Raw genomic sequence first — 20,644 nt, forward strand, 5'->3', positions numbered from 1 at the left:
CTGAAGAAAACAAGGTCCAAAATACGAACACAAATAAACCAAGGCTGTCAGCACTCTTTTTTTTTCCAAAGTTTCTCAGTTTTTTTCCCCTCCCTGATAGCACCAATGTTCTTCCTTCTATTAGATGCAAATTTAGAGCAGCTCATGATAAAAACGTTCCGGAGTGAGCCTGAGGAAAACATTCTCCTCTCACTCCCCTGCAGTACAGGTAATCGCTGCTGTGTCTGGGGGCTCTCTGGCCTATCATGGAGAGTTGCTGCAGCCTCAAGCCCTGTGCCCGCCTCCTGCCCTGGGAGAGCCGGATGCTGCCATCACCCACTGACACTGCAGGGAACGCCATGAAAAGCTGGAAGGTACCTGGCGCGAGCAGCAACAGGACAGGTGTGTTCCGCTTGGAAGGATTTACAGGATTCAGCAGCTGCCAAGCTTTTAAAAGGTATAATTTTACTTCTTATTCTATAGTTTGAATAGAGATAATTTAAAGAAAGAAAACTACTGGGGTTTCTTTTTTTCCTTAAAAAGTATACAGAATACAAATCTTGGGGCGCCTAGGTGGCTCAGTTGGTTAAGTGACTGCCTTCGGCTCAGGTCATGATCCTGGAGTTCCGGGATCGAGTCCCGCATCGGGCTCCCTGTTTGGCAGGGAGTCTGCTTCTCCCTCTGACCCTCCTCCCTCTCATGCTCTCTGTCTCTCATTCTCTCTGTCTCAAATAAATAAATAAAATCTTTAAAAAAAAAAAAAGTATACAGAATACAAATCTAAAAACGTGCACATGGAGATGGGTACCATGAGGCAGACGTAACAGGAATGTGAAAGTCAACGCGACACAAACCGTGGCTGGCTGTGCAGGGAGCAGTTGTCTGTGCTGCTGACTAGTGCGGGGGACAAACGGGCACTGGCCTGACAACACGAAGGCCCAGCTCCTAACTAGGAGTCATTCTGAACAGAACTCTTACAACTTTTCTGGATCTTGAATTCCTTATCTGTAAAATGAAGGAACTGACTAGCATCACTGTGGATGATCTCTACGGTTCCTTCCAGGTCACCAATTCTGTAACTCTAAGAACACAGGACCTTCCCCTCCCCAAGTCTAGGCACTTATCATAAAAGACTACTTTTCATGTTCTTCTTTTTAAACATATCTTATATAGGATAATAAATATAAAACTTGCTCTTGAAATTAAACATCTGATAGAATTTGTGGCAGGATCTTGATAAAATCAAACCATATATATCCTGATAAAGGAACTCAACTGAAGAAATGCAACTATGCCAGGTGCTAAGGAAGCCCAGTGACACATTTCTCGAGGGCTGGCTGTTGGCATCATGACTCAGAGTGTACCCAAGGCCTTTTGATTACCTGGGACAACATTACTGTTTCTTCTTTTTACATAAGCAGGGATCATTCTTGATACTTTCCCACAGAACGAAGTCAAATATTATCTAACTATACACTGGTACATCCATTCCTAAGAGGAAAACCACGTAGGATTCTATTCTAACACATGGATTCAGACCAAGCAGATCAAATCATGCTCTTCAACAAAAGAAATCCATGCATCTTAAACGCTAAAGGCCATTTGAGTTCCCCCTCAACCATGCGAACTTTACTACTTCCTTGCCCACATGGAGTCCTATTCTCTGCAACTTCCTTGCTTTACCTATTTTCAGTTTTAAAATGCTTTATGTTGCATGTCTGCAAGTTCCTTGAGATCTATTTAGAATTAGTTAGGGCAGCAGTGGGATTAGCCTGAAACAGACCTTGAGGGTCAAGATGGATATTTGAAGAATTGGTCCACTGGGATATAAATATAAAGGTATACTTTCAGTATGGAGATCAGTCTGTGAGAGGAAAAAGCACATAACATTAAAAAACCAACTAAGACTATGATGCAGTGAGTTCTTCTAAGTGGAGGAGGGATGGCAGAGGCAGTGAGAACTGGGGACTCTGAGAAGCAGGTAAGAGGTCTCTATTCATAGGAACACAGGCACATCAGGAAGAGGAAGGACAGTACCACCTTCCCAAGCAGCCAGTAAGATACTGACCCAAGTTCCTTCTATCTCCTCCTCCAGCTGAGGCAGAAGTAGTTCAAGCCTACTACACACAGACATGGGGGTTGAGTAACCCCGATTTCAAAGGTCAGCACGATATGGAGTCAGGGATACCTGTAAGTCACTGTAAGTAAAGGTTATGTCTTTCATAGCATCTCACACAGCTCTTGACACGGACTAGGAATATTGCGAGCTGTTACAATGACTCCCTGTGTTAATGTTATAAACGCTTTCATTGCATTAAATGTCTTTAGGTTGTACATTTACATCAGTATCTCCCTAAATTCTTAATCTGGTGCTCACTTCCAAACAATGGATAATGTTACACATGTAGCATTTGCCCAAATTCCTTACCAATCCTTTGAACTATAACCCCTGTTGTCCCCATACTGTCACAAGCAACCATCGCCATATGTCCTTCCTGTATTTGAAGCTGGCGCTTTACCTAGAAACATTTTTTTTTTTCAGTTCTTTGTAGCACAGGCTGTTTGTTCTCACATAACCCCAGGGGTCTGGAGTTAATACTGGCCCCCTCTTAGCTCTCTGTTGCTAATTTTAGGTTATTATACTTTCTTTCTTTTAAAGTAATCTCTATACCCAACATGGGGCTCGAACTCACAACCCCAAGATCAAGAGCTGGATGCTTTACCAACCTAGCCAGCCAGGTGCCCCATACGCTATTATACTTTCAAAGCACTCCTCCTTGGGTGCCTTGACACCTGCCTAGACTATCCCCTATTTGTCTTTGTAGCTGTTACCTTCAGACCTCGTGGTCACTCTAACACATAATGGTTCTCAATGATGGCCATGCATTAAAATAATCTGGAAAGTTCTGAAATCTACCTATGCTGAGATTCCATTCCAGACCAATTCAATCACTTTGTGGGCATGGGGACAGGCATCAGTATTTATTTTTTCAATTTCTTAGGTGATTTCAATGTGAAGCCAAAGGTGAGACATCTGTTCTAACACAAGAATCAAGGACTTCAGCTCTTGCCTTCCCAGCGTCCAACTCTTACAACCATCAGAGAACTTTAAAGTCCAAGAGAACAACCTGTCCACCACTCTGGGTCCTAATTCCTTGGCCAGTTCAATTCGAATAATGTGTCCTTCAGTTGCACTTCAGCTCTAATACATACTCTGTGAATTTAGCAGAACCTCAAGTTGCCTGACATCTGAAGTATTAAATAAGCAAAAGGATCTGTGGACTTGCAGGCCGTAGTTCCAGCTGGTTAGTTCCTTTAGTGTATGACAGCCTGCCTCCACCTGGGTGTGCATGGCTTCCTGCAACTATCCAGAGAAGCCTGCTTTCTAAGGTGGCCAGTCTTCTGATTCCATGCCCTTTCCAATCTGGCGGACCCTCCGTGGTGTGTCTGTCACTCCAGTGACTCTCTATAAACAGGATCAAGTCGCTTATCCTCTTGTGCTTGATCACATTCACAACTGCCTCAACTATATATCAAAACAAATATGCCTTCTCCACTGCTAAGTACTGAAGAAAAAAAATCCAACTACACAAAATTACGCCCCCTACATTTTTACGGCATCCAAACAGCAGCTCTCAGCACTATTCACGAACCTGTGCATGTCCCAGACGAGCTCCTGTTCCTACTGCCCTTACACAAGTGCTCTGCCGGTCACTATTCTTCCTAACTCCCTTGACCCTCCCTTTTGAAGTGGACCTCTTTTAGGTTCTGGAGAACATAACAGTATCCTTAATTTCTAGACCTCCGCTCTATCAACTTCTCTGCATCCCTCACTGATGTAGAGGGGGCACTGCTCTAAGTTCAGCACTGCTGACATTTTTGGCCAGATAATCCTTGGGTGGGGTGGGGGTGGTCCTGCGCATTCTACATGTTTAGCAATATCTATGACCTCTGCCCGTTAGATGCCAGTGGTATCCCCCCACATGCATATATTTGCAAAGACATCTCCTGACATTGCCAAATGTCTCCTGGGAGGCAAAATCACCCTAGGTTGAGAACCCCTGCTCTAAGCCAAGACTAATTTATCAACCTGGCTTCTGATAAAAACCTCTTGCTTCCTCCAAGATCCATGTGTGCTTTATCTGTCTCCAACCTGAACTGCTCCATTGGTTTTATCTCCCTAGTATATAAATTTCCATGTCACTCCACTTATTTAAAAAGTCATTCCTGGAGGTGTGTCGCCCACAAGTCACTGTGTGACTTTTTTTTTCTCCAGGTGAAGCTCTGGGCATGACTTCCGTGAGCTCACTTGCTGAGGCTCCATTCTACTCTACAAGCCTCGTCATACCAGCACCAATCACTGATACTTCTGCATGGGTGCTTGAGTTCTCCTGATCACTAAATGCTCACGCACACTCACTCACCATCTCCGACACTACTGACTATACCCTCCTTGAACCTCTCTTCTCCCCTGGTTTCCAGGGCACTTTTTTCTGGTTCTTCCTTCCACTTTGGATTATTCTTTCTTAATCTCTCCTCCTCTTCAGACTGTCCCTGAAATACTAGTGTTCATTTGGGATTCTGTCCCTGGCCTTTCTCTCAGAACTCAACAACGTTTGTTTTCTGGGCTATCTCCTTCATTACAGGCTTCGAGGCTTCTGCTGTAATACAATGAATACACGAATTCCTCCCCATGTGATTTGAAGCCCTACCTTTTCTCAAATTCCAGTCCTGCATGTCAGACTCCCTAGGGAATATTTCTATCTGGGAGCACTACAGACACCACTAACAAATCAAGATACCTAAAAATGAAGTCACAGCCTACTCCCTACCACTGCCTTTCTCTAGATCCCCAAATCTTCCTTATTCTTTTATTATTTCTGGATACCACCATCCATTCAGTTGTATAATAAGCCAGGGCTTTAGCACAATCCTAGATTCCAATTTCCCTAATGATATCCAATTATAAAACCCTGTCAATTATACCTTATATCCTCCCCTCCATCCCCACTAGTTTAGGCTTTTATATTTTATTTCAATGGTTTCCTAATGAATTTCCCTGACCCAGGTCTTAGATATCTCTAATCCAATCACTATGTTGCCACTAGAATGTATTTTTAACATGCAAATCTGTCCATGTCACTCCCTGGACTACCTCCTCTAGGGGATCCCCTTTGTCTGATGGATTTACAACCTAAGCATCTCAGCAGAGCACACTAGGCTCTCCATGGCCTGGCCCTTGCATTTCTCCTATCCTCTCCACTGGCTCCTAAGCTCCCCAAACAGCACCAACCGTACCATATCACACCTTTCTCAAGTTATTCCCTCTGCTAGAATGTCTTTTTCTAAGATTATCTACAAAGCATATACTTTTTCATCCTATAAACCTATAAGCTCAAGCATGACCCCCTCTGGAAACTCTTCCTGGACTTCCCGGGGCACATTTCAAAGGTTTCTTCCTGGGTGTTCCTAACCCTAACCCAATGCATTGCGCACAGACCTTCGTTTTAGTTCCTGCCAGAGTCGGTTGGAATCGCCGTAGTCACCCACCAGCCTGCAAGCTCCTGATGGGCAAGTGCTTTGCCTACTCAATCCTGTTTCAGTGAGGACTAATAGAATGCCCAGCATGGAAGGAAGCACTCAATAAATATGGCTAAATGACTGAATGACACATGAGAGGCTCAACTGTCAAAACACTCTCCCCGGGGCGGGGGGAGAAACCCAACTGTATCATGACATGGTATTCGTATATGTCAGTTCAAGGAGTCAAGAAGTGACGTTATTCAGCCTAAGGCAGGAGTTAATGTTACATAATAAAATAAGTTTAATAGGTAATATATATGATGGTGCAGTGCTTACTAAGCTTTTCTACCGAAGTACTGCTATCATCAAAAGAATACTGACTGACAGCCCTGGGGGATCTGATGGCACAGGCTGAAAAACAGGACATTTCTCAGCTAATATATCCATATTCACTTTAACTTGGAAACATTTTTGAATTACTAGCAAGTAAGAGGAATGCTCTGGGAAAGTAGGACATGCTTGTTCTGTGGGCCCTGATGACCTTTAGCATTACCGCGCACCCCTCAGGTGGCGGTGATGAGCGTGCCGGCATCACAGTTTAGAAACATGTGTACACTGGAAAGAGCTCACACGTCAAGTCACAAGTCCCACTCTGGTTCCATGCCCCATCACTTGGGCTATGACTTGGGGTCTACTTTAATCCCTCTGAGCCTCCTTGGTTTCCTCATCTGGAAAATGGCTATAATAGTATTATAATAATAATTATAGAAATAGTATTTGCCTTATATTTTCCATAACGTTGGTGCCAATATTAAAAGAAATAATAATGCAAGCAATGAGATATATAAGCATGAAAAATGCAGTAATATTTTATACAGAGAGAGTGAAAATTAAAGTTCATATGCAATCCATATTCATGAAAACATTTACCTTTTGAGGAGCTGAAGAAGGTTTTTCCATTTTGGTTTTTTCCTTTGGGGTTAAAGGAGGGGATCGCTCCTTTATCTCTGGAGGCAGTTCTTGGTATAATGCTGGAATTGAACAAGGAGTGCACGTAATCAAACTGAGGCGTACTGACCCATGGGGGAAAATAAACAGTGATGGAGAAGGGGGCAGATATGAAACTAAAGATCTTGATATTCACTTCCTTCGTATAACAATAAGCTACTTGGCACTTAGTGTTAAGGCGATCTATTATAACACATTAGTTATCAAAACAACATAATTTATGATTGGAAAGTTTTCATCAGCAGGATTTCAGAAACGTAAAACAAGTCATTTTCACTTATTATGTGGTCATGCAGATACTTGCTTATTTTATCTCAATTCACAGTCACCAGGAACCCGCTATATGCAAGGTTATCTGCTAGGTACTGCTAGAGGAGACAGAAGATGCTCAAAAGACAGTCTCTGCTCTCAAGGAGCTTACAGTCTGGTCAGAAACAGATATGTTCACAAGTGAGTGTAACATACAGTAGAATGTGACATTATTCAAAAGAGAGGTAACAAAGACAGATTCTGATATGGATAGCAAATGCTCAATGCAAGAAGTGGTAGGTGTGTCAGACTCCGAAGAACAGGTAGGATTTTTGCCAGGCAGAGGTGTGGACAAAGAATAATTTGGGAAGATGGTACAAAATAAATGAGCACGGGGCTAGGGCTATACATGACTTGAATCAGTTCACAGGGTCGAATCTGAGATTATAATTCATATAATCTAATCACTCTACTCAGGGTATGGACTCTAAGAAGTTATTTGGGAATTTTCAAAGACTAAAAAGAAAATGTGTTTCAGTTAAATGACAGCCCTGGGCAACTCTGAATTGAGAGAAATTGGTAAAATACACTTGATTGAAATTCTACAATTGTAAGATACATTAACTGGCTTTGTGTATGGGTTGATTTTATTATTAGCTTCCTTTATCTCTTATTGGAAAGGATGTTAGATGTCATTAAGTGAAGCTGTTCATGTTTTTTTTCTGGTGGCTTAAGATACAAAAGAAGTTCTTTATAATGATGGGGGGACTTCTATTGTGTTGTTCTCTTAGAGGACATGGCTTTCAACTGAATGGTTGGTAGAGATTCTGTTCACATCTATACATTCCCTTAGAGCATTTGCTTTGCATATTTGGCTTCAGATAAAGATAAAGGACAATTTCTCCTACTATTTTTAGAGTGGAATATGCTGCTGATGGTCTTTTTTTCCCCCCCTCATGTTAAAACTGAGCAGGTGAGTTTTTGTTAAATTCAGGTTATAAAGTAGGATAAAAGGGAAAAGAAGATAAGCCCCGATGAAGTGAGAATTCAATCATTATATTCTCAGGTTTTCTGAGAATTCTTTGTTCTGGCCTTTAAAAGGCTTTTTCAAGAAGCAGTGACTGATGCCACAAGAAAGTATTAATTCTTCTGGGATACAGTAAGGAATTCTAGTAGTCTGAGGATGGTCGCTACTTGAAACATGGAATCAATTTCTGCATGCGGCCACCAAGCATCATTGCGGTATGCTTCAGAAGTCGCACTTTGGTTATTATGGGGGAAAAAAAGCTAATTTCAATGGATTTTTAACCCACTGTGGATCAAGTATCTATAGCCTCTCAAGATTCATAAGCCTAAGAGGTTATTTCTGCAAACTAACTAGATTCTAAAGTTAAAAATCTAATACTATCCTCCCTGGAAATACACACATCATCTTTATACTGTCTAAGGAAAAAAGAGTCTAAATGTTTCCACTCGTGTCTGGAAGAAACAATGGATTGTAATATCTAGTGAAAATTACAGACATACTCAGGAGGAGCGACTATGATTGTGCAGGCAGCTCTCTGGATTTGAACATGGAAGCTACTCCTGCTGAACTAGAGCTACTGAGCCAGTGGGAAAGCCTCACTGGGAAGGGGAGGGAAGAAACTGGGATATGTGAGGCGACCTGGAAGTGACAAGTACTGAGCTTGTGAAAAATGACTGGGAATTAACTTGCCCTAAAATTTCTTCCTTCCACACTGCCTTAATTTTTCTCCATTGCGTATCCTCTTTTGAACATTAAAAATAGCTTAAGAGCTCTCATCATTTACTACTCAGAGAAGAAGAATTGTAACAGTGGCACGGAGGAAATGAAGAATTTTGTCATGAGGGAGAGAAGTGGGTTATTTCTGAGACGCTTAGCACTTCTGAGGGGAGGAGTTTGCTGAAAGCAGCAGATAAGCTGAGGGAAAGAGCTGCAGAGACAGGGAGCCCTGGAGAGTGGGGCGGGGGGGCCCTGGGAAGTACCGGGGTGCAGACAGAGGGGTGGGTGCAGAAAGAGAACTAATTTCATCTGTGCCTAGCCCATGGAAGAAATTATTCTTCCCGTCTTCCTTCATCTCTTTTGCTTTCAAAATTCAGAACTTAGGTTAGGAATCAATCGTACTTTTGTTCAGCTAGTTTGGGTTAAATGGGGCTTCACAGACAAGCCTGAAAGTCAACTGTTATTTATAATAATTTCTTCTTTGCAGAAACAAAAAACTTAACGATAATGATTCAAAATGGAGTATTCTCGAGGCTGCCTATACTACATTTTACACCAGAACTATACAATTTCAGTGTTTCTGGAAGGAAGCTTAGAGGTGACAGAGCTCAACTTCCTCATTTCACAGGAGGAAACTGAGGCGTATCAGTATTGGTGCCGCATTTTCCTGACCTTCTGAGTGCTGGGCTTTCCTACCACACTACTGAGGGAACTGTTACTAGGAAGCATTCTTCTGAGGAAGCACTATTATACTTCTCCCCTTTCTTCAGCCTTTAAGCTATTTTATCTCCAGGCTCTCTGCATCAGTTCGATCTGCACCTCTCAAGGCCTGGTAGTAAATCTACAGCTCTCACCAACTCCTGTTTAGAATTTCTCCTCCAGCTCATTTCTTTGGCCTTTCACAAATGGGGACTTGATTTACCTGAGAATGAAACAGTCAACTGAAGGTCTGTTTTAACAGGTTCCAGGTGGAACTGAGGTATACAAAGTCAAAGGATGGGACTTGGGGAACTAGAGGTTCTGCCGGGGCCTGTCGGCTGAGGAGTCACTGTGGCCACAGAAGAGCCGACATAACTGTGTGTGGAGCAGGCGGTGGGCAGAAAGGGCTGAAGAGGAATGTTGGCAGCCAGACAGGCAGGGCCCCCGGGATAAGTCTGTGAAGCAAATATTCCAATCTCAGAATGGAGTAGCTTTCTAGTGCATTACTGCCCCCTCTTTTTTATGTATGTATGTATTTATTTATTTTTGCATCATGAGAACGAAAAGCAATACCCATTGGTAAACACAAGCAAAAGGGTAAATTAAGTAAATTAAAAGGTAGCAAATGATAAAATCTTGGACTATCAGTTATACCATATTAGTAAGCCAGGAAGGGAGCATAAAACTTACTTTCACTAGCCACATGATTAGCTGGAAAATAACCTTCCTGTCCCTTTCCTACGCGGCCATACCACCAGTCTTCATTATCTTTGAAAAACACTCGGATAATGTCTCCGCGATGCATGGTTAGTTCATCTGATCGATTCGCTGTGTAGTCATAAAGAGCCACTACCTACGAGAGAGATAAGACCACCACAGCTTTATCACAACTGTACCACAGAGAAAACCCCCAACATTCACTTCCTCTTGCAGAAGAGCAGCTGAAACCAAAGCAGTACTTTGGTAAGTCTGAGGCTGTCTCAAGGCTTGCTAATGGGATCGGGGGTGGTGGGAACACAGCAGGAGAAGCAAGATAAAAGACTGTGGGATTGAGAAATGGTTAAGAGCATTCAATACACTAAGATTAGCTTCAAAATAGCAGATGTGAATTTTTTTACAAGTGCATTACTTGTGAAGCAAATAAAAAAAAGGCTCACACACCATTCACTTTCTTAGAATTGTTTTATACTACCTTTAGATCCCATTCTCCCATCTCTAAGCAGATGTACCTGAAAAAAAATTCTTCTGAATGTCAACAATTTTATAAAAAGGAAAGAGCAATGAAACAACCTGATTACATAACTTCATTGTGATCACTTGGTTTACTGTTTATGTTTCTTTTTAACATATATTTCCCCACAAACACATGCTTTTTGGTATTTTATATCAACAATCTAAATCTTTGGACTACTTTTAAAATACCATTAAGGTTATTTTCACTAGATACAATTTTTTTTTAAAGATTTTATTTATTTATTTGAGAGAGAGAGAATGAGAGACAGAGAGCACGAGAGGGAAGAGGGTCAGAGGGAGAAGCAGACTCCCCGCTGAGCAGGGAGCCCGATGTGGGACTCGATCCCGGGACTCCAGGATCATGACCTGAGCCGAAGGCAGTTGCCCAACCGAGCCACCCAGGCGCCCTCACTAGATACAATTTTAAGAGGAAAAGCCTTTCTACAAGAATTCTCTTCTCTGTATTGTACAGTAGTCACTGTATTTGATTTTTTTCCTTTTTTAAAAGCTAAAATCAAAATGAATGAGTGCACAGAAACTTAAGAAATTCCTTATAGCAGTTATAAGGGGGAGGGAGACCTTAATCCATCTTATATGTCATGCATTGTATAACGTAGGACATGGTATGTATACTAAAGAATAAACTACTTCTTTTCCTACTTAAATGGGATTTGAAAATTAACAGGGGTTGCCTGGGTAGCTAGCGGGTTAGGGGTCTTACTCTTGATCCTGACTCAGGTCTTGATCTCAGGGTGGTGAATTTAAGCCCCACACTGGGCATGGAGCCTACTTAAAAAAAAAAAAATTAACAGGTTATACAACTATATATGTAATGGAAAATTATCATTACAATCCTTTGCATTTAGGTTGAGTACTAATTCATTTACTTAACAAGTATTTACTGAAATCCTAACGTGCCTGGTACTAGGCTAGGGGCGAAATATACAACAATACAGGATCCTTTCTAGAAGGGTTACCTCATTTAGGCTCTGCGGGAGAATAAAGGATAATGAGGAACTGGCCAGGAGAAGAGATGGAAAGCGTGTCTCAGGTAGACTGTACTGCATGTGTCAGAGTCCAGGGAACAGAAACCCAAAATAGTTCAAATTGGTGGGAGCCTGAATTAGAAGTAAGAGCCCAGCTAGCTGGGTGGAGGAAGGTGAGGCTGCAGGGGTAAGTAGGGACTGAAGGAACATGCATGCTGCAGGAGCTCATACTCATACTATGGGCAATGGGAAGAGACAAAGGTTTTAAGTAGGAGATGCCGAAACAGTTCACGAAACTCTGGATGGTGCCTTTTAATTAATTTACAATATTTATTAACACATTAACCAGGAAATTTTAATGGATAAATCTGGAATTACCTGCTGTCACTATATGGTGTTAGGGCAGTGATAATAATGCAAGTCAGATATGGTACAACTGCCATTCCAACTGCTTAGAACAGTCTGTAATTCACAACATGTTCTGCAGGATGTTGTTTCAAGTTTACAAGTTTCTTATAGCTTTGAGTGCACTGATGCCAAATCATTTATGTAAAAGCGGAACTTTTAACTCTTCCCTTCCTTCTTTCATCTCCAAACCTTTTCTCCTTTATTCTCCTACTTGGTACTATCACAGAAGAAGAAAGCTAATGAAAATGTTCTGAGTGCCTGCCACGTTCTAGGTACAGTGCTAGTGGCTTACGTAAGTTCTCACACAATCTGTAGGACAATCCTGTGACGGCATGAATTCTTACTCCAATTTCATAAATGAGGAATTTTATGCAGAGAAATTTAGTAATTTGACTAAAGTCAACTATGAGTTACACTTTTTATTTTTTCAAAACTAAATACATTTATAGGACATCTCAGTCTAGAATCAAACATGGGGAAGCAGCAGCAGAGAGGAAGGGAGGGACAGAGATCCTAATCCCTCATGAAAGATCAGACACGTTTTTGGGTGGCACTACTTAAGCGGTTGGCTGTGCTGACAGGACCAACAATCCCGGGTCACCTGCAGGCCCACTGTGCTCCTTCCAGACACCTGCAACCCAGTCCTAGAAAACTGTAAGGATCTGCCCCTGCTGTTCCTCATCCTGGCTCTGGTACATGGAAACAGCACAGCTCTGATGAATCTTACGGAAGTAGGAAGTCCGTGTATGCTTATTTCTCTGGACTCAGAGGTGGCTGCTGGGAAGAAGAGCAGGAGAGATTCAGCTTAGGCAAGAGAATCGTTCAGGAAGTCCCACATCAGGCTTGTGTCCTTGGGTGGACTTTGATAATGTGGAATTCATCAAACTGGAATCAGAAAAACTTTTCTGAATTGTCTACCAGGGTCGGGTAGTAAGAGTTCCTTCAGAGGTGCAGGGGTCCAAAAGACCTAGAAGATCCTAGATTTCCATTTTCCTAATAAAGTATCCACGGATTACCCATCTCATAATACAATCAAGCATAGCACACCAGTTCTACATGGCTTTCCAGTCCTGGCAAATATGTTCCACCCTCTGTATCCCTGTTATGGACTGAATTGTATGCTCCCCCAAATTCATAGGTTGAAGCCCTCACCAGGTGACTGTATTTGGAGATAGGGCCTTTAAATATGATACTTAAGGTCAAATGAGGTCATATGGGTGGGGCCCTAATCCAACAGGACTTGTGTCCTTATAAAAAAGAGGAGGAAATAGCACAGCCAACCGTGCAGAGCAAAAGGACAAAGGAGGACACAGTGAGAAAGCAGTTGTCTGCAGGGCCAGGAGAGCGGTATCAGGAGAAACCGACCCAGCGGGCTACTTGATTTTGGACTTCTAGTTTCTAGATCTGTGAGCAAATCAATTTTTGTTGAAGCCCTCAGTTGACGGTACTTTGTTACAGCGGTCCTGGCAGACTAACACAGTTCTACAACCTGATGGTGTCAGATGAATCATTCTCTACTGCCTGTCTTGGCACCGCCACTCGCCAATACCTCACTTCTAGCCATTTTAGGTCCTTACCAGCTTACTGTACTGTGTCCAACACTATTATATAATATTATCTCCTAATGTAGAAACAATGGCCTTGTCACCAACATCCTTAGGAGGGTGATGGTTGGGGAGGCCACATCCCTCCAAGCAAAGGAACAGTGTTTGGAGAACGTCATCATCATACCATTCCTGACATGTAAGTGCACAATCGCTATACAGTGAGGAATCGGCGTGCTTCACATGCCAAGTCTACGTTCTGGCAGTGGAGTTACGACCATTCCTTCATCATCATATTGAAGGTACATGACCAAAGCCACATGGCTTATGATAACCTGCTTATATTCCAGTGTGTGTTTTCATCCAACATGCCATCTCATTTGAGGACCACCTACTCTCTTTGAGCATCTTAGTATACACAGTAAACTTCTCTGCTTATTTTGATTTGCAGTGGATAGTGCATAATTGCCTTCCCCATCTGCAATTACATTTTGCTACAATCTCACTGTTTTAGGGTAAAGTAAAGCTCCATAAAAAAGTTGGGAGGGGTGCCTCAGTGGAACAGTCAGTTGAACGTCTGACTCTTGGTTTCGGCTCAGGTTGTGATCTCAGGGTCGTTAGATGGTGCCCTGCATGGGGCTCTACGCTCAGTCTGCTTGGGATTCTCTTCTCCCTCTGCCCCTCCCGCTGATGCTCTCTCTCTCAAACAAATAAATAAATAAATAAACCTTTAAAAAAAAAAAAAAAGTTGGGAGACACAATCCCATCAAGAGGTTTGTTTTAAATTAATACTGTATTTTTTGTCTTCTGGTAGGTCTTGTCATGTGTCTTGACCATTCTTGTGATGAGTATCTTTTATAACGTACCACACAGTGCTCTGGCACTTATGTGACAGAATATCCTCAGCAATATCTTTGAGCTGACACAGGAGTTATGACATCTTTCTGCAAAAGAAGTTCAAAAACATTCATTTATGTGCCCACATTGGTAATGACAGGTCTGGGAAATGGTCAAATTTTGTCCATGATTCACATACTTGAAACAGAGTTCCTTCTTCTCCGCAAAGCTTGCCGAACTGCTTGGGGGCAGTCATGAGGGAAGTGGCACTGCGAGCTTTTATTTATTTATTTATTTCCTGACATCCATTTTTCAGTCTTCAAAGCAGTGCTTGCCAGAGACAATTTCTTGGTTTAAAAAAGCAGAGTCTGCCAGGCTGTTATAAGACATTTAGGTGAATTCTTCTTTATATTATCTTCTGAGAGATTTTTCATTATTATTGTTATCTCTGAAGAAGTCTCAATGGTTCTTGAAACCAGTGTACTGAAGGAACCAGTATTGTTCAGCAGCAGAGGTTTCTTGCAACTTCAACTATAATATAAGAATCAATATTCATAATGGTCCCAAGTCATTCAACAGGCTGTTACGTTGAATAAACTCAGACACCTGAGTACTTTCTCCTCTAGTACTGACTGCTTCAGCTGGATCTATGGTCACTGGGGAACTTCTTTGTGCGAGGCTGCAGCCAATGTTCATCTGGATCCCACCACCTTCCCTCTGCTTTCTTCCTTGCTTAACTTGATTTCAGACTTCTGGCCTCTAGAATAGTGAAAGAATAAACTTCTCTTGTTTTAAGTCGCACCATGTTTGTGGTAATTTATTATAATAGCCCTAGAAAACTAATACATGTGAATTTTACTGTGGTGAATGCTGGATTTTCTTGTATTCCCTTATAGAGTGTTGGACCTTTTTCTGGCATGTAGTTACTTGAGATTAGTTTGACCCTTTCCAGGTTTGATTTTAAGTTTTGTTAGAGCAGATTCAGGAGGCTTTTAGTCTAGGGCTCAGTAACCCCCACTACTAGGGTGTGATCCTCCTGATAATTCTACTTCATGCCCCACATATTAGAAGGTTTTTCCAACTTGGCTGTCAGGAATGTGAATTGTTCCCATTCTGCTATGTAGCCTACTAATTCCTGATGGTTCTTTCCTTATGGAGTTTTATCCCAAGTGTGGGCACATCAGTACTCAGCCAAAGACTTATTAAGGGTACTTTTATGGTTACTGGCAGGATTATGACCAATTAACATAAGGTGAAACAAAAAGTAACATCTCAGTAATTATTATTTTTTTTTGCCAGATGCCTTGTTACAGTTAAAAGCACATTACCTAAAATGTGTACAGTTTTAGTGCTCATGATAAAGGCACTTATGACCTTATTATACGTTTGGCATTCTTTAAGAAAGCACATTAAGCTTTTATAAATAAATATTTAGGTTACATAAACCTAACTTGTACACAAGTGATAATAAGACATTGCTTTTTAAAAAAATTTTATTTTATATATTTTATCCTCATGAATGGCCCTCTCCTCTATCCTTAGAGTGACCTCTGGCTATGTGGCTAGTCTTATGATTTTACCACTCTGGGTATACTGGAACAGAAAGTGACTTACATGCTCTTGCCTGTTCTTACAATTAACTGGAGCCAAGGGAGAAGATATTTCTTTTCGCAGATTCCATAAGGACTGTGCAGAAACAAGTATGGTTTAAGCCAGGCAGTTCCACTTACAGCACTGTTTTTTATGTAGTTACAACATGATGGGACTATAGCTTTTTAACCTATGAAACAGCCTGAAAGACTGTACCTTCCAGCTGAAACAAAATGTTTATGATAGATTGTGTTTCAGATGCTGTTTTCTGCTGCTTGGACATTTAGGAAACATTCTTAATGAATTTGTAAAACTTTAAGGACAGGGGTTCCCCCCCTCCCCACCTTCTTTCCAGTTCTAAACTTCTTCACTATTTAGAAGAGGTCTGGGTATAACTGTAGCACTTCAATTGCTTTCTGAGAGAAACAGACCATTTCCTTGGCCACTGAAAATATTTCTCATATAATCAAAAAACTGTTTACACATCTTGATACCTTTTTTTTTTTTTTTTAACTAAACTGTGTGTTTCTTTGGAGTTAAAATGGCTATGACAGCCTCATCACACACTGTCTTCAATCCTTTCTGGGTTGAAGCTGAACTTTCCACATGGGAGCTCCTGTCTCTTTTGCTAGTTTCTGTCCTTGTTCTACACATACAGGTTTTTCTTCCGTATTATTCAGTCTTGCTACAGCTGTGGGGTCACCTCGCAGATCAGTCTGAGTTCCTATTAAATGAGGCACATTTAGTGTGTACTCCCTAAGTTCTGGTGCCCACTCCTCCTTCACATTTTGAAATGAGGCCACAGAGCAGCATAAAAGGAAGACAACAGTCGTTGGATAAGATGAAGGCCTCAGACGATAGTTCTCCCGTGTGATCATGCCCGTTGTGTCACAGAGCCTCAGGAGGTGCTGCCTGCTCTCTACACTGAGGCTGACGGCACTGAAGATGGTGGGCACCACTCCTCCAGGGAGGTGTCAGTGGCACAACTCATGAGTAAGCATGTCTTGTCCACCACCCTGTCTCACCAAGCACCGTGCACTTGAGCATCGGTGCGCCAGCTCATGAGCCATGCTGCAGCCAGCCAGCCTCTGGGTGGGCCCCCTTTCCTGCCCTGCCTATGCCTGTCCACTGCCCCCAGTAATTGCTTAACAAGTAAAATAAGCTTTAAGACAGTCTCATTCCTCAATAATGTCAATTACAGAATATTTGGTCTTTATTATGAAAACAGAAAAAAAGAACAACTTAAAAAATGTTAGTAGAAAACCAAATTTAACAATAAATTCTGAATTGCACAGAAGCACATTACTGAATATCCAAAGACTACTAAGAGTGACATTGGGCCTGTATTTTATTTCATGCAAGGAATAAAGAAACATACAGCCCTATTTCTAGCATCACGTGGTAGGAATGTATATGGTCTCTTATGATTATTTCCATAAGTACTACATAAGATACCCGAAACATATTTATAAAAAAAAAACCAAGGTCCTGTTATTTTTAACTGATCTTATCTGGATAATAATAAATTAAGAAACAGAGATAAAAAAGTAAATAATTGCACAAAGTTTATTGTCCCTGTACCAAACTCTGTTTCTATCCTGCTATATAATGCTAGTATATGTGAATTTTATATACTTCATCAAACAAATATTTGAAAATATTTAATTCAAATACTTTCTGGTAAGGTAACTAGGGCAATGGAAAGAATACCAAACTAGGAATCAAAACACTGAGTTTCCAGTCTTGTTTGGGCCCTCCAAGGCTGAAGTATATCATAAAACACTCAGACTGGATGTCTGTAAACTAAGGGGTTTGGATCAGATCCTATGTGGTATACCCTCCAGCTTTAAAATTCTATTACACCAGGTACTCCAATAACTATTCCAAAAGAACAGCATTCATAGATTTTAAAGTAAATTCAAAATATTAATTTGTTGGATAATAGTGTAGCTGTATTATTTGTGATCATCCATGAACTGGAAAAGCTTGTTTGATTGCTGCAACACTACACAGGAAAAGCCTCCTGGTAATAATAAAGAACCACAACAATAAAACATTTCTTCTGAATTATCATTTGGAAATACCACTTTGACAAATATGAATGTCTTGACCTTTGGACTTCACAAATAAAGCTACTCATTTTATACGATGATTATTATTCACTTAAAACTTTTCTTACTGGAAATCATAATTCATACATTTTGTTACAGTGAATCATTAGTGCTTCGTTTAAAAAGTCTCCAAAATGTATCTTTTAATCGAGATACGTTTTAAAAAAATCAAGAGAATGATGCAAATTTTTATAGACTGGACTACAGATTTTTTGTTGTTGTTGTTGTTAGTTAAGAAAAATGACAGTGTACTTTAATTTTCTTTCTTGGGAGAGATAGCAGAGGGAGATTTATGAATCACTTGTTTAGATTAGGGTCTCAAAGTATGGTCTCCAGACCAGCAGCAACAACATTACCTGGAAATTTGTTAGAAATGCAAATTCTTGGACCCCATTCCAGAGCAACTAAAATCATACATTCTGAGGATGGGCCCAGCAGTCTGTTTTAACAAGCCTTCCAGGTGATTCTAACATACCTAAAGTTTAGTTAATACTTTATTTCAATGATCTACTTTATAAAATATGCACACTTATTTTTTGCACATATCAAGTATGCAACTGATTGGGTAAGAAATATAAAGCTAAATCTTATAACAAAGTGTTACTGGCAAAACTTAAAAAACAAAAAAAGTAAACCTGTTCCTCCTTTCCTATTAATTTTACTTATCTTGCTTAGCTTTCCTCTTGTCTCACTGAAATGTTGACTAGCTCCAGATTTAAGTAATTCAACATCTATTTTGTCATTTTATCAAAAAGCACAAGCTCAAACTGCAACTAGGAGTCAGGGCAAACATTTCTTAGGTTTCCCTACAATCTCTTGAGGATTAGTGAAATTTTTAAAATAGAAAAACAAGCAAAACTGAAAAATCAAATCTGTTCACCTAGCAATAATTATGTCGTACCTACTGTGCTTACTGTCTCTTATAGGGTAGGGAGATAGCAGTGAACCATACAGACAAAAATCCCTGCTCTAAGAGAGTTTCTGTTTTATTTGATGTTTCATTGTTTTTGGTCTGGTAGCCCTTTTCAAAAAAGGGATACTTTTAGTATTTGTACAAGTTACTCTTCTGTTTATCTACTTTAAGTTGCTAATACATAGTATCAGGGTGTATGCTCATATTAAATTCTAAAATAATAATTTATAATTCCTTCTGAAAAGTATGATGAATTTCTTTAAATTCTCTTAATAAACCATGAGCTATGAGTAAATATAAAATTATTAGTAAGAAAGAACTAGATGTATATTTAAACAAAAATAAATTCAAGTATTTGCAAAGAACATATTATGCACAATTTATAGACACAATTTTAGTAGTTATAAATTTTATACTCCATGGTTTAAGAGAGATTATAGATAGAAATATATCTCTTATGATAAATGAATGTTCTTCCTTTTACTGTACTGCATTTATTACTTGGTTTTGATCTATGTGTAGATGCTACTTTCCTGGCCAGGTGTTTCCATAAGCCATAGAATTGTGAGAGGTAGTAAAAAAAATTTTTAAAATACTGAAACACGAAAATTTATAAATATTAAAATGAAAAAAATGTATTAACTTGTGAAGAATATAGACATAAACAGATAAATGTTAAAAATTTAAAAATAAATATAGATAAATAAGTTATGAAAGGGTCTTCAAATAGACCAGTATTGCTACCAAACTACTTTGGAAAAGTCCCCTCTAAACTTGAATAGGCACCTACAGGAACTCTAAAATGTCTAAGTGAGCTGCAATTTCTATTGTTTTCTTTTAGAGCAAAGTACAAGTGTAAGTCTCTGGGCTTAAACATGCATTATAGAGGTAACAGATGTATTACTTTAAAGAAACCTAAGGTCTGGAGACAAGTCTTCAGAGAACAAAATTTAAATCTCTTTTTGATGCTTAATGGCATCTTCAGGATTTCCTGGCCACCAACCCTAAGTGCAAACAGCTGCAGTCCTTGATATTTCAAGACAATCTTTTGAGAACTACTTAAGAGCACTTTTAAGAACATTTGTTAAACTTATTAACAGAATTCATTAAAATTATAAACAATTTCTAAAAAGATGAATTAATTAATATCTCATTCATATAATAAGTATCTCAAGTGTGTTCTATATGTATGGCAGTGTACATAGTATGGGAAATACAAAGAAATGCAGCCTATGGTTCTTGACCTGAAAATGCTTAGAATAAAATTAAGAAAAATATACTGTTTCAAACATTATATGCTAAAAATCTTTATTTTAAAAGTTTAGCAGAAATTAATACATTTATAATAATCTGCTCTGTTTTATGAAATATTTTACATAAAACATAAGGGTCGGACACCCAACCAACCGAGCCATCCAGGTGCCTTAAAGCATATTCTATGTATATGTGTGTGTGTGTGTGTGTGTGCACATTTGTAAACATACACATGTATTGATAACTACTACCCTATTTAGTATTTATCATGCTTTTAATTTCTTTAATTATAAACTCAAAGAATTATTATTTGTCTAAATCACACAGTTTGGAAGATTCTAGATAGTAGCAGGTCTGCTTTACTCCTAAGCCTATGCTTTTAATCTGTAAATTTACATATTTAATTTTGAAGTTAGAGGCCTTCATGGAACCAAGTAAATATGAGGCTGCTTGGTTCACTGTGACTTTCCTTAAGATTATGCTGAAAGGAGGGTGTTAAAAACTTGGTATTTCTATTAAAGAAGGCACATGAAGAAGGTCATCAAAGGATTTTCTTCATATTAGCT

The 20,644-nt window shown here is 39.9% G+C and overlaps 1 protein-coding gene and 1 pseudogene across 1 annotated transcript in view; both read right to left on the reverse strand.

The window, feature by feature from the left end:
• LOC145723115 (jouberin-like) overlaps positions 1–10,720 on the reverse strand; it is an 80,528-nt gene extending 69,808 nt beyond the window's left edge. Inside the window, exons 1-3 of the mRNA XM_081829055.1 lie at positions 10,395–10,720; positions 9,893–10,055; positions 6,433–6,533 (exon numbers count right to left, since the gene is read on the reverse strand). Coding sequence (XP_081685181.1) covers positions 6,433–6,533; positions 9,893–10,055; positions 10,395–10,415 — 285 coding nt within the window. The 5' untranslated portion in view covers positions 10,416–10,720. The remainder of the gene's footprint in view (positions 1–6,432; positions 6,534–9,892; positions 10,056–10,394) is intronic.
• Positions 10,721–10,860: 140 nt separating this feature from the next.
• On the reverse strand, positions 10,861–20,186 carry LOC145723116 (rho-related GTP-binding protein RhoQ pseudogene; annotated as a pseudogene).
• Positions 20,187–20,644: the final 458 nt, after the last annotated feature.

Source organism: Leptonychotes weddellii, chromosome 8, assembly GCF_054177405.1.
Source record: "Leptonychotes weddellii isolate Sample4059 chromosome 8, ASM5417740v2, whole genome shotgun sequence".
NCBI classification, from domain to species: domain Eukaryota; kingdom Metazoa; phylum Chordata; class Mammalia; order Carnivora; family Phocidae; genus Leptonychotes; species Leptonychotes weddellii.